The sequence below is a fragment of the Oncorhynchus clarkii genome, chromosome 24 (genome assembly GCF_045791955.1).
Source record: "Oncorhynchus clarkii lewisi isolate Uvic-CL-2024 chromosome 24, UVic_Ocla_1.0, whole genome shotgun sequence".
NCBI classification, from domain to species: Eukaryota; Metazoa; Chordata; class Actinopteri; order Salmoniformes; family Salmonidae; genus Oncorhynchus; species Oncorhynchus clarkii.
Window position 1 is genome coordinate 43,674,749 of NC_092170.1, and position 13,667 is coordinate 43,688,415.

Sequence of the window (13,667 nt, forward strand, 5' to 3'; positions counted from 1 at the left end):
AATGTCAGTTGGCAACCAACTTTAAGGTGCTTTACCGCCACCAACTGGACTGGAGTGTAGACCAGAGACAGGAAAGGTCTTAACTCAACCAATATTCTTGTCTCGCTAAGGAAACGAAATACATCATTAAATACTACATCCCCTGGTGATTTCCCCAGCAGTTCACTTAATCCTGGCTGTTAAACCCCATTACTCCACAAATCTAATAACAATCGCTCCCTTTCCCTCACATATTTCTGGCACTGAAGTAGAACGTATTCCACTGATTCCATCTCCTCCTGACAATGATCACACCTCGCAGTGGGATGTTTCACCACCAATTTAACTGGACTATTGAGCTTTGTGTGTCCCAGTTTCAGCCTTGTGATTACACTTTCCTTCCTTCTCTCTCGGCTTGATGACCTCTCCCGGCCCCCACCTTTTCCTGAATCTTAGAAAGTTGTCTTCCTTTCGCCTCTCTGTTCCACAACTCTTTGCCGTTTGTTTTTAACCACTGTAACCTAATGAGGATGATCCATACCTGTTAACAGCCTAGATGAACCTAATGATGGCCCATACCATGGCCATGGCTGACAAGGTAAAAAAAAAACTGTCATTCTACCCTTGAACAAGTCCCTTAACCCACTGTTCCTAGGCCATCATTGAAAATAAGAACTTGCCTAAGTTAAATAAAGTTTTTTTTTTTTTTTAAATACCTGCTAAAAACCTAGATGAACCTAATCGTCATGGCGATGGAGAACCTCGACACATTGAAATCAGCCCAAGGCCAGCCTTGATATGGGCCCAAAAAAATGCATCAGGTCAATCGCGTGGCCTGACAAAAACACATATCGAAAACAAATCATGTTGCTATAGGTTTATATCACCGCAATCATGCATAGCTTTCCAGCAATTTTCTTAAACCCACCCTTAGTCACAATTAATCCAAAGGTTGGCCTCTTGGACTTGGATAATAGCCCATCTCTACAAAATTGTAACTTGTGAGAAAATACAAGTGATTATCACTTGCCCTTTTAGCAACGTCAATGTGTAGCGTTCCACTTCCAAACATAAAAGGCTTTGACGTTCTTTTAAAGCAAGGTATTACAAAAGTGACATACAGTAAGTGTGCAGCATTGATCAGTAGACCAGCCGTTTGGACCAGCACTCCAGATATTCTTGAACTTTCTGTTCCTCTCGTGGAAGATCAAAGGTCACCATTGTAATGTGAAACGCTGTATCCCCATCTCACTTTAATGACCTTCCAGCAGTTGGCGATGACAGGTTGACCTACCGATAGAGCTCAGGAATCTGTCATTCGGGGATAAGCAGAGAGAGAGAAAAAAAGGACACCAGTGGGGCCCGTCTTTATATTTGACTCTCTTAATTATTACAGCTGATAATCATCATCTCTATAGAATCTACACACATTCAGCAGGAATTCTAGAGTTTTATGAATACTGTAATGAGTTCCGGAATTGACCTTATTCCATTATGTAACTATTTCCTCCAGCCTCTTGAGGGTAAAGCCTTTCCTGTTTTGACATTTCTGAAGAAAAAATCCACTTTCAAAGAATGTCACAAAAGGATGACTTAATTAAAGCAACCCGTGTGAGTCCAAATCAGCAATTGAGCAAAGTCATTTCACAGTTGGATGCAGGGAAAACAGGACAGACTACACAGACATTTCTTCAACACAGCGATATGTGTGACATTGTAAATTATTTAGTGAAGGAAATGCTGCCTGCATATTTATTAGCTAATGTTCTCCTCCACATGTACAGTTTATGCTCCCCAAATTGCAGTCAGTGCAAGAAACCCATGTATTGCCATGGTAAAAAAAAAAAAAAAAAAAAAATTGTTGAAACAAGTCATATTTGAGAAAGAGGCGTCAAAGAATTAATTTCACTGCAAGCTTCACTAGATTTGTAAACAACTTTCAGTTGTCAAGCTTTACTGTGATCCTTGTTTCATATATTACTTGTGAAGGTACAGTAGACAGGCCAGCAGAGAGCTGTTTAAAGAAGAGCTAGAATTTGTTTTGAATGTTTTATTTCACCTTTATTTAACCAGGTAGGCCAGTTCACGACTCAGGATATGACCCAGGTGCAGACATGGGAGGCGGTTAGTACGGTTCTCAGATGATTCATTAGAAACACGGGTCAGGCAAAGGGTTCGTAATCGGGTCAGAGTCAGGGTCAGGGTAGGCAAGGGTCAGAGTCGGGGTCAGGGTAGGCAAGGGTTCATAATCAGGTCAGAGTCGCGGTCAGGGCAGGCAAATGTTCGTAATCGGGTCAGCGTCAGGCAGGTACAGGACGGCGGGCAGGCTCGGGGTCAGGGTCAGGGTAGGCAGAATGGTCAGAACCTGGGAAAAACTAGGAAACAGAACTAGAGAAACAGGAAGGCGAGAAAGAACGCTGATAAGACCTGACAAGACAAGACGAACTGGCAACAGACAAACAGAGAACACAGGTATAAATACACAGGGGATAATGGGGAAGATGGGCAACACCTGGAGGGGGGTGGAGACAAGCACAAAGACAAATTAAACAGATCAGGGTGTGACGTATTCCAAACATAGGGTGCAAGGGAGTTGCAGTAGACGCCAAAGGAGTTTTCAACGTTAACCAACCCTGTGAACGGGTTTGATAACTTGTTAAATCTTAACAATGATGTTAGGTAAGTCCATAAGCCATAAGTCCATAAACAAACATGTAATGTAATGATGTGATTGGTCTGCACGACTTTAAAGAGGTCCAGCCAACTTTTCGGTAAAGAATGCAGTAATAAAACTGTCTCCTGTGATAAAACGAAGGGAGCTCATAAACGGCATCCAGAGGTTTAAGACTAGTATTACCATAATCAAGAACAGCTAGAAAGGTTGACTGCACAATGTGCTTCCTGCTGACTAGAGAGAGGCAAGATTTTTTTTTTTTTAAAGACTACTTTAAATCTTAGCTTCTTAACAAGCTCATTCGTATGCTTTTTAAACGTTAAATCATTGTCACGGTTACAGTCCACTTCACACTAAAAATGTGTCCGACAGCAATATCCAGGAATTTCCCCGGATCAAGGTCAATGTGTAATTAAATTGTTAAAATGCTTTGTATGTGACATAACAATAAACAACAGGATCATCAACGCAGTGTTTTGTGGCACACGATATTTGCCAAACCCGTGACGACTCCAAGCACGAGAAAGGCTTTAAACACAGGGTTTTTGATTCAACTCCTGAATTATATTGAATGTATCTATGTTCGCCGCTTTATATCTTACTCTTACTCAGATTTTTCTATTGTGTTATTTGACTATATGTTTGTTTATGTGTAACTCTGTGTTGTTGTTTTGTGTAGAACTGCTTTGCTTTATCTTGGCCAGGTCGCAGTTGTAAATGAGAACTTTTTCTCAACTGGCCTACCTGGTTAAATAAAGGTGAAATATATATTTTTATTAAATAATAAAAAATTATGAGCATGCTGTTACTGTAATTGTTTAGCTGACAGATATAGCCTAGCTACCTAGCTAACCATTGGTCATCTTGTTAAATGATGCTACACAGCAAAAACCAACAGTATCTATTGCTAGATTAGAGATATGCCCTAGTTATAGAGTACAACAGTACGAGTCCATAATACCCATAAAACCTAGCGGTCAAACAAGGAAATGGTTCCAATCATTTTTCCACCATTAGTTTTTCCCATAGGGGATTTTGGAAGTGCTTAAAATAATGGCTGTGTTGTGTGTAGGCTTACCCTGGCATGACTTTCTAATAACCTAGACAAGGTGACTTTTATCAATATATTTGGATGTATTTACCCCCCCCCCCGCAAAAAAATGTAATGCTTATTAGCTGCTAATGTGGCTATCATAAAGAACTACAAATGCCATGATGTTCTGGACGAGACTGACGAATTGAGACAAAGGTAGTAATCTCTGGATTAACTATCTAATGTTAGCTCAATTTAGTAATGAATAAATTGGCTACATTTCTTTAAATGTACAATTCTGTGAACTGTCTTTTGCACGTTTGTGTCAGCTTGAGATGAGGTGCAGGAGCTTGCTGGGATTTGTAGTTTTACATGTTGTCCATTTTGGTTCTAATTAGCATTTTCTATTCTGAAAGTAAATAGAGCTGAATATATTGATAAAAGTCCCCTTGTCCTCGAGAGATTTAAATGCTTATCAAAACATCAGACCAACATGAAACACAGCCCTTATTTTAAGTGTTTCTAAAATTCACTATGGGAAAAATTCATGGTGGAAAATGATTGGTTTTATCGGTATTATGACACCTCCACTGTGAGGCTCTATGGTTAGTCAGTGGTTGCACATCTAACTAGCTGGAATGAAGCAACGGTAAGGGGTTAGGGGTTGTTTCTGGACAGTAGGGGCTGGGGGTTGTTTCTGGACAGTAAGGGGTTAGGGGTTGTTTCTGGACAGTAAGGGGTTAGGGGTTGTTTCTGGACAGTAGGGGCTGGGGGTTGTTTCTGGACAGTAAGGGGTTAGGGGTTGTTTCTGGACAGTAAGGGGCTGGGGGTTGTTTCTGGACAGTAGGGGCTGGGGGTTGTTTCTGGACAGTAGGGGCTAGGGGTTGTTTCTGGACAGTAAGGGGCTGGGGGTTGTTTCTGGACAGTAGGGGCTGGGGGTTGTTTCTGGACAGTAAGGGGCTGGGGGTTGTTTCTGGACAGTAGGGTCTGGGGGTTGTTTCTGGACAGTAGGGGCTGGGGGTTGTTTCTGGACAGTAAGGGCTAGGGGTTGTTTCTGGACAGTAGGGGCTGGGGGTTGTTTCTGGACAGTAAGGGCTAGGGGTTGTTTCTGGACAGTAGGGGTTAGGGGTTGTTTCTGGACAGTAGGGGTTAGGGGTTGTTTCTGGACAGTAAGGGGCTGGGGGTTGTTTTTGGACAGTAAGGGGCTGGGGGTTGTTTCTGGACAGTAGGGGCTGGGGGTTGTTTCTGGACAGTAAGGGCTGGGGGTTGTTTCTGGACAGTAGGGGCTGGGGGTTGTTTCTGGACAGTAGGGGCTGGGGGTTGTTTCTGGACAGGCCATGGGTATTATAGTAGCCCAGTCAGTCACTGTCACCAGTTCCTCTCAGTGTCTAGACTCTGGACAGTAAGGGGCTAGGGGTTGTTTCTGGACAGGATATGGGTATTATAGTAGCCCAGTCAGTCACTGTCACCAGTTCCTCTCAGTGTCTAGACTCTGGACAGTAAGGGGCTGGGGGTCGTTTCTGGACAGGCCATGGGTATTATAGAAGCTTAATCTGTTATAGTAGCTGTCAAATACTTGCTTCGTCTGTCCTTGGGAGAATCTCAATTGCATTTCCTTGATTTGTTGGGTCCCCTTGTCTCCTTCTCAAAACCCATTGGATGAGAAGGTCAAAGGTCCCTCCCCTCTCACTTTCTTATCCAATGCGTTTTGGGAATGAGGTGAGGAGAGAGGACCTGAGGAATCAAGAAAATGCAATTGAGATTCTCCCCTGGTTTCCTCCATTCCTCACCTCCTTCTCAAAAGCTCAGTGGGGGAGAGGAGGGACGGTTCCTCCCCTCGGGCTTCTGTGCACATTCAAGGAGAGGCAAGGAGTGGAGGAAACAAGGACAGAGGAAGCAAGAATGTGATACACACACAATGCTTGGAAGTGTTTACATATTATAATGATTTCATTATTGGTTATTATTATTGTCATTGATTTGTTGACAGAACCCATTGTATTATATTACTGTATTATATTATTTTATATCAACGATTAAAATATATAGAAATGCTGTTGTTTATCTTTTTTCATTCTTCTGAAAGGTTTAGCGTGGCTATGGATGATAGAGAAGTTGACTAAAGCACAAGCAGACCTGGTTACTAGGCAGGACAAAGAAACATGCAGTGTGCATGTTTCATGTGACATTTTTGAATGACATGTAGATGTTTTGTTGTTGCTAGGAGTTATGGTCTCATTGTGCCCATCTAGACTCTTATTCCTGTAACTACACATGTGAAGCTGCAAGAAAAACGTATTTAAATGTATATCAAACTATTTTGAAATGTTGACTCTGATGTCAAACATTGGCCCCTTTCATTTATAGAAAGACCCATAACCATAAAATCACTTCGTTAACAACTTTCTTCACAACAACTCTGGTCTGCTCAGGGAAACGCAAGGAGTATGAATGAATGCCTTGACTTCTGCAGAGGCCGCATCGCAGTAAGCACTGTACGGCCAACGCAGATCGCCAGAACGACCATAAACCGTGTTGTTAGGGTAGGGGTAAGGTTAGGTTAAGGGTAGGGACATCCCAAGGATACCAGATCGCACTAAACATACTTTGATGCAAGCTGAATTTCTCTAAATTATGGCAAATGATGATTATCATTTTGGCAGACCATTTTTATTTTATTGATTGTTAGCTACACAATTATCCAGTTGCTTTGTATTGCTTCCAGAAGCAGATTGTGGGCAGGACCACATAATGCTATTGATATGTGATACACTTATTTCACGCGAATCCGATACTAAGTGATTTTCGTAGCAGGTAAGGAGAGCATTATCGCTAAACCCAAACCGTTTTTCCTAACCTGCTACGTAAGTTCTCCTTAACCTGCTACGAAAACTAACAAAAGTGGCATGAAAAGAGTGTTTCTCAAATTGATATAACTGCTGTAGCACGGAGCTGCTGATAACAGGCATGAAGGCTCTGGTCTGGATAATATGATTTACTACCTGTCCTTGAAAATGCTGCTGAAATCAATCGGTTTGTGCCCTCTAGTGGAGAATGTATGTAAAATAGAGGTGCAGAAGAGTTGAGGACATCATCTGTGTATGTTAAATTCAGAACCGTAAATTTCTAAATGCTTGGTTAACAGTGCCGATTTTAGCAAGTGCATCTTGCTAAAATCGGCACAAACAAAAATTGGGGGATGCATGCCAGCAAAGTCACTACACAACACAACACTAAACAATACATGAATTGCATTATATCGGTGACAAACTGTGACCACAAACTGTTTGGGCCAACATAAAGCTGTCCCAACAGCAGAGTCCCAACACCTTACCACTGCTACACCTGGCTATCAGTGGAGCCTTGTCTGGAAGCGAAACAGTTAATTCAGCCTCATTTACTGACATGTAAAAAAACATAGCTGATATGGCTGACGTGCTTAAATAAATTTGTTTTCTACTGACAATTGAGATGTACAAACTATGGCATAAGGGGACGACAAACGGATAAGAGGCGATCCGTAATTTCAATTAAGACGCAAATGAGCGAGCTAAGATGGACATAGTCAATATAACTATTTATTCAGCACTTTTGAAATGTACAGCGACAAAATTTAAAACATGGGCCGTTCTTACAGTGTTCTCCCTGTACACCAAGTCAGAACCGTAGGATAAATAAAGGGGTCATATAAGCAGACAATTAAAGCTCTTACAATATTCAATGATTACATTTCTCTAAAACAGGTTATAGGCTACAGGTGAAAATAAGAGGGGAAATAGACCAAATTGTTAGGGTGAGGCACATGGGCTACTATCAGCTTACTACACAACATACACTTAGTATTATTTTCTTAGCTACAGTTTACATATCTCCCTGGTATATTACATAATTTATGCAGCAGCATACAAGACATTTTTGGACTCACCTTGTTGTGCTGTGCTCACTTGAACAGGACGGTGGAGTGGCGGTCCTTTGTGGGCAAATTTTGTCGTCATAATTTGTCATCAAAGTCTGTCATTCTCTGGAACTCTGAAAAAAAAACAAGGTCGAATCATGATGATGTCATAGATCTTCAGGCCGTAGCTCTAGAAAGAGACCAGAATTCCCAATATTTAAATTCCGAGTTGGATGACCATTCAAAACGTATTTTACCAGTCGGAGCTCAGTTTTCTCCAGAGTTCCCAGTTGTCTTGAACTCACTGAAGTCAGATTTCTCAGTTCCAAGTTAACAGTTGTTTGGAGCACGGCAGAAATCATGCTGGATTGACAGCATGGCCAATGTTGAATGTTCATAATTTTAAGTTTGGAAAAAACAAGCTTGGAAAAAACACACAGAATTGGTACCACACACCACACACCCACTCCATTGAATAGCAGGCTAGTGAGCCTTGCAATGCTTGCAGTTAACCACTGATTACTTCCAAACCACTCATTGTTGAATTTGCGATTTCCAACTTGTTGTGTAATGTTTATGTCCAATGGCCGATGAGCACCGATACATTTTATCTATAATTTCTCTTCATTATTTCTCTTCATATGAATTATTATTATAGCTTGCTAGCTAAGATTTTGAAAGTATGATGTTGACATAATCAGTCTAATCAAAGCTACGATAGATATAATGCGATTTGATGTAATTTTATCTGTGGCCAATGACCTTGAGCCTTCTTGGACGGGCACTTCTAATGTAACTCTATGGCAGCACAATTTTTGAGCTCTACCCTTAAATTGTGCGTTGGCGTAGTGTCCCCATGAGTGACAGAGCACAGAGCCAATCACGGCGACCAACCCCTACGCTCCGTATTTTCCACTGGCTGCCCAAACCACCACAGAAAGCACTGAGCTTGGCTGAAACACCTGCATTTTGGAGCTGCCTTACTCAATCAAGCAAAAAAGAGACCATGTTTGTATGCGGCTTTATTAACTCAGTGAATTATATATATTTTTTTGCATTGTTTGCAAACTGATATGTAACACGTATTAATGCCAAAATAACATACAAAAACAGGCAACCCCCTGAAGGACGGCTCACCACTGATGGTTAAACATGCATAGATGTCAAGGAAGTAGCTTGCAAAATACCTTTGCTCGTAATAGTATGCTGAGTGATATGACCTTTCTCAGAGTTGGCCACGTGCCAGTGGTCGGATATTCTAAATGTCCTCTAAATGCATGCTGCATTCACAAATTACGTGTTTCATTCAACCCCATGGGTGAACGATTTTTATGAAAAGGCCAAAGTGTGTACATTTTCATTAATATATGATTAGAATGTAGTGTCAAGATCAGCTAGAAGAGCTTTCTGTAACCACACCCAAATGGACAAACGATCTCGAGTCCTCATTCAAATTCAACCAATCACTGAGTGTAAACAACAACCCAAACCACGCCCCTAGGAAAAATAGCTCTTTAAAACTGCCAATCACTTTCCCTGTATGCTGGAGGGAAATGACCTAAACACACATCTTTTTGTAGTCATTATTTGAACTGATCATGCCCTCTTTTTTAAATTTTTTTTTTATTTAAAAACATTTTTTTGTTGATATTGGCCAATCATATAACAATATATATTTAATCACAAATAAAATAGCTTTGTCACTAATGCAGCTCTGAGGCAGAGGTGGATCGCCTGTGTATTTACTTCAGGACACATACCTACTGGTATTTTAATGCTATGGACAAAACATTAAAAACATCTGCTCTTTCCATGACATGGACTGACCAGGTGAAAGCTATGATCACTTGTTAAGTCCACTTCAATGTAGGTCAGTGTTCTCCAACCGGAGCAAAAAAAAAAACATTTATTTATTTTCATGTTTGGACAAAAAACACCGGACAAATTTAAGGAAATCAACTCCCAAGTTATTTTCATTTTTACAAATCTGTTCCCTAGTATTCTCACGCATAATAGAGACACGTGATTGTATACAAATGTAAACAAGGTTTGAAATGATTAGGTGTTTAGTCAAATATTATATATGTTTGGGCTTCTTGCATTCAATTTGCAGTCTACAAATGATTTGTAGTTATGTTCGTGACCCTGACCATCCGCTGAATAAAAAAAACTCGTCCTGCAGCTGAAGATGAAGGGGAGAAGACAGGTTAAAGAAGGACGTTTAAGCCTTGAGACGTGGATTGGTTATTACCACAATCTCAGACATAAAATGCTAATAGCATAACCGTAACCCAGTTGAATTATGATGGGAAATACAAGTGATAATGTCTCTATTAGTTTCTAACAGTGAATATACACTTAAAGCTATTACAAAACTGCACACTGTTTAAATATGTTTTGTTTATTGACAGTAAAATAAAGGTTTGCAAACATATACTCATCTGTATGACAGAGAAATCATTTGAAACCTAAACTAACATTTTTAACTTGCCTAAACTGGAACATTGGCTGTTTTACTATGATCGATAAACTGGCGCTCAGGGTTCATGAAAGGTTGAGGGATTTTTTTCTATTGAATGAATGCACACAAAACAATGATTTTTGAGCAGGCGAACTCAACGGTCCTCTGTTTCCTGCCTGTATCCGGGTCCTGTATGGAAGCCCGTGCGAGGCTGTCCTGGAGACCCCGCGCTGCCTGCACCTCTATCGTCTCGGGTGAGTTTGTTACAATGTAGCAATTTCTCTATTAATCTGAATAACTATATTAAAGCTGCAACATTTGCGTACTGCAAGAGGATTGCAAACCTCGCATCTGCCTTGATCTAAACGCCGTAGTCCTGTACGGCGAGACAAACCCTTTCATTTTCCAACGAATTCCCAAGCAAATACCCCCTGGTCCAAGAGTATTCCAACATTAACTCATATTTTGCTTGCAAGGAGAGCTGGCTTACGCAATTGCATTTTATTAAGACAAACAAAATAATGCATCGGGAAAGATAGGATGCAACGCTACCGTGCATTACAAGTGTTTCGATAGTACACCCTCTTGTGATGTTTTTACTTGTCAAATGTCTGAATCTGTTAACACCAGAATGTTGATAGAATGTTAGCTACTTAGCAGCTAATGCTAACGAAATGAAAGCTATGCATCAAAAGGTTCAAAAATAGCTAGCAGATTCAGACAAATAGACATCAAACGAACACGCGAATTGTTTTAGAGGAAACCCAGTAGCAACAGGGCAAAAACAATTATATGATCGTGTCACTACATTGGAGGCATACAACGTTAAGTGAAAGCACCTTAAACTAGCCAGCCGCTCGCAGTGTCCCTCCCATTCATATGCTGCGCACCGCTCTTCCTCTCTGCCCTGCTGGCTGTGCAATGGCCACAACCGCTTTAGCTACCAACCAACATTATGGAGAGCGGCAAATGGAGATTTGTCCTCTCTCTCTATATATATATATATATCTAAGTGTTTTTTTTTTCTCGGCGCAAGTCCGCTGCTGCTCGTCTCCGCCTCTCTGATCTCAGAATCTACTAGTTTATGTCGAGACGATACGAGCAGAGAGATTTAAAACATAGCTGGTTTCAGCAACATCTCCGTACTGTTTACTGGTAACATGAACAATCGGCCTCTCTGACTATAGCTATTATTCTTCTCTCTACGTGTGTGTGTATATATATATATATATATATATATATATATATAAATACCATTTTAAATAAATCTGAACATTGAATGATAACCGAGTGAGTGAAAAACGCGCGTTTTTAACCCAGAAGGTGATTTGCTCAAGGAAAGGGTATCACATTTTATTGTGAACAGATCGTGGTGATATTCAAGCAGAGGTGTTATGTTGTATGCATGCTTAACTTGGCCTACAAAAATAACTGCTTTATTGTAATGCTCACATTTTTTTTGGGGGGGGGGGGGGGGGGGGGGTGTAATAGCAAGATAACTAATTCAAGAGCATCAATTAAGATTTCAGATCACTAATCATCAATAGGCTATGTATGTCATTAGTCCTGACCTTCTGGGCGAGACCAGTTAAATAAATCTAGAAAGTTTTGTAAAAAAAAAAAAAATTCCTGTCCCTATCTATATTTCAACCTGGTTGTTCTCTGGTGGTTTTCGTGTGGCGAAAACAACATAGCTCTGTTCTGCTCAAATCTGTGACGAATCGTAAGTAGCTCGTTTGATCTTGTTCTTGATACCACGAGGTGTTTTGACTGATGTCACGTTTATGCTAATATTTGTTAGTAAGCAAACGTCAACCAACTGTAACGATGTATTCGAGAGGCAAGTGCACATTGTGCCACTTTAATTATGTTTTCAATAAACATTGGAGACAAAATATAGTGTCCATGTTAACAACCTAAGCCAACCCCATCTGTTTTGCCCCAACCCCTGTGCAACTGTGGGGCAAAACAGACAACACTTAAACAAAATTTAGTCTCGAAATGTTTATAAAAATATACATACATTTGCGCTCGTCTCAAATACATTGTTAGTTGTTGGTTAGCTTGCTAGCGAATTTGAGCCATATTAGCATAGACATGACATCAGTCAAAACATCTCAAAACAAGACGTGGTATCAAGAAACACCTACATACAACTCGCCACTTGACAGCTTCTTGTCATTGTTGCTAGATATCTGACCATTCAGAATCACAACAATGAAAGCCTTCCGGACACATCAAAGCGCTGGCATCATTTTGGTGACGTTTTCTTTTTTGGGGGGGAAATGGAAGTGTCGTGGTATCGCAATGCTTTGTTTAGGTTTTTGAACCTTGTGACTAACATGTACTGTATCCTAGGACCTCGGTGGAAGTCTTTTTTTTTAATATATATATATCGAACAGAAAATGTAGAAAAATAAAACAACTTCCCCCTAAAAAACGGTTATCAGACTGTCACCGTAGCCAAGTTGGAAGGACAATTACACAGAGAACCTCCTCACAGCACTTCCTGGATGGTTGGATTATGGGAATTTATAAAGCCCCTTTAAAGAGATGCACGTTAGAAATGAATATTCATGCAATAATGATGCAGTTAGTCTTTGTTTGCATCATTGCTAGTATCTTTGTATCCCAAATATAGGCTACACCTTGTTGATAGTATGTTGGTTTACCAAAAGGATTGCACAAGCTTTGTTTGATATAGCCTACCACTATAGCCCCCCCCCCCCCCCCCCCCCCTCTGTTTATACTGGAGTGGTGAATGCAATGATTGATGTATTGAACTAAATATTGTTGGGGGGGATGTTTAATGTGTTTTCAGTTGACATGGACGATGAAGATGGCAGGTGCCTGCTAGATGTCATTTGGTGAGTTCATATATCCAAGCTATTCATCCTCGTCAAACAATTGATTTATATTCTACTATCCACTGAACAGAACATCTAGTATACCTGACCAAGACATTGGTTTAGTCTATGTTGTAGGCTTGGGCAGGTATACTACCCCTATACCTAGGGGGGGTGTATTTCTAAAATAGCCACAGGATGTTGTTGTTTTCAATATCGTCACAGGGTTCGACATTAACGCTTGTCAAGTAAAACAGATCACCATATCCATTACTCAGATCGTAGAGACTAACAGTGGAAATTATATTTCAATCTATGGACAACTTGTTACAGCTGTTGATAAATCATTGATAATAATCTGCCAGTTATTTTCCTGTAATTACATTAAGATATATGGGGGAAGATGGGTATATTCTAGAGGTTGACCGATTATGATTTTTCAAAACCGATACCGATTATTGGAGGACCAAAAAAAAAGGCGATAACGATTAATCGGCCGATTTTTAAGCAAATTTATTTGTAATAATGACAATTACAACAATACTGAATGAACACTTATTTTAACTTAATATAATACATCAATAAAATCAATTTAGCCTCAAATAAAATGAAACATGTTCAATTTGGTTTAAATAATGCAAACACAAAGTGTTGGGAGAAGAAAGTAAAAGTGCAATATGTGCCATGTAAAAAAGCTAACGTTTAAGTTCCTTGCTCAGAACATGAGAACATATGAAAGTTTGTAGTTCCTTTTAACAGGAGACTTCAATATTCCCAGG

The 13,667-nt window shown here is 40.2% G+C and overlaps 1 protein-coding gene across 2 annotated transcripts in view; it reads left to right on the forward strand.

Moving 5' to 3' along the window:
- Positions 1-10,266: 10,266 nt before the first annotated feature.
- Positions 10,267-13,667, forward strand: part of LOC139382566 (BRD4 interacting chromatin remodeling complex associated protein) — a 72,480-nt gene continuing 69,079 nt past the window's right edge. For both annotated transcript variants that reach the window (XM_071126681.1, XM_071126682.1), the window contains exons 1-2: positions 10,267-10,296; positions 12,864-12,909. In XM_071126681.1, the coding sequence (XP_070982782.1) occupies positions 12,869-12,909 (41 nt within the window). In that variant the 5' untranslated portion in view covers positions 10,267-10,296; positions 12,864-12,868. The remainder of the gene's footprint in view (positions 10,297-12,863; positions 12,910-13,667) is intronic.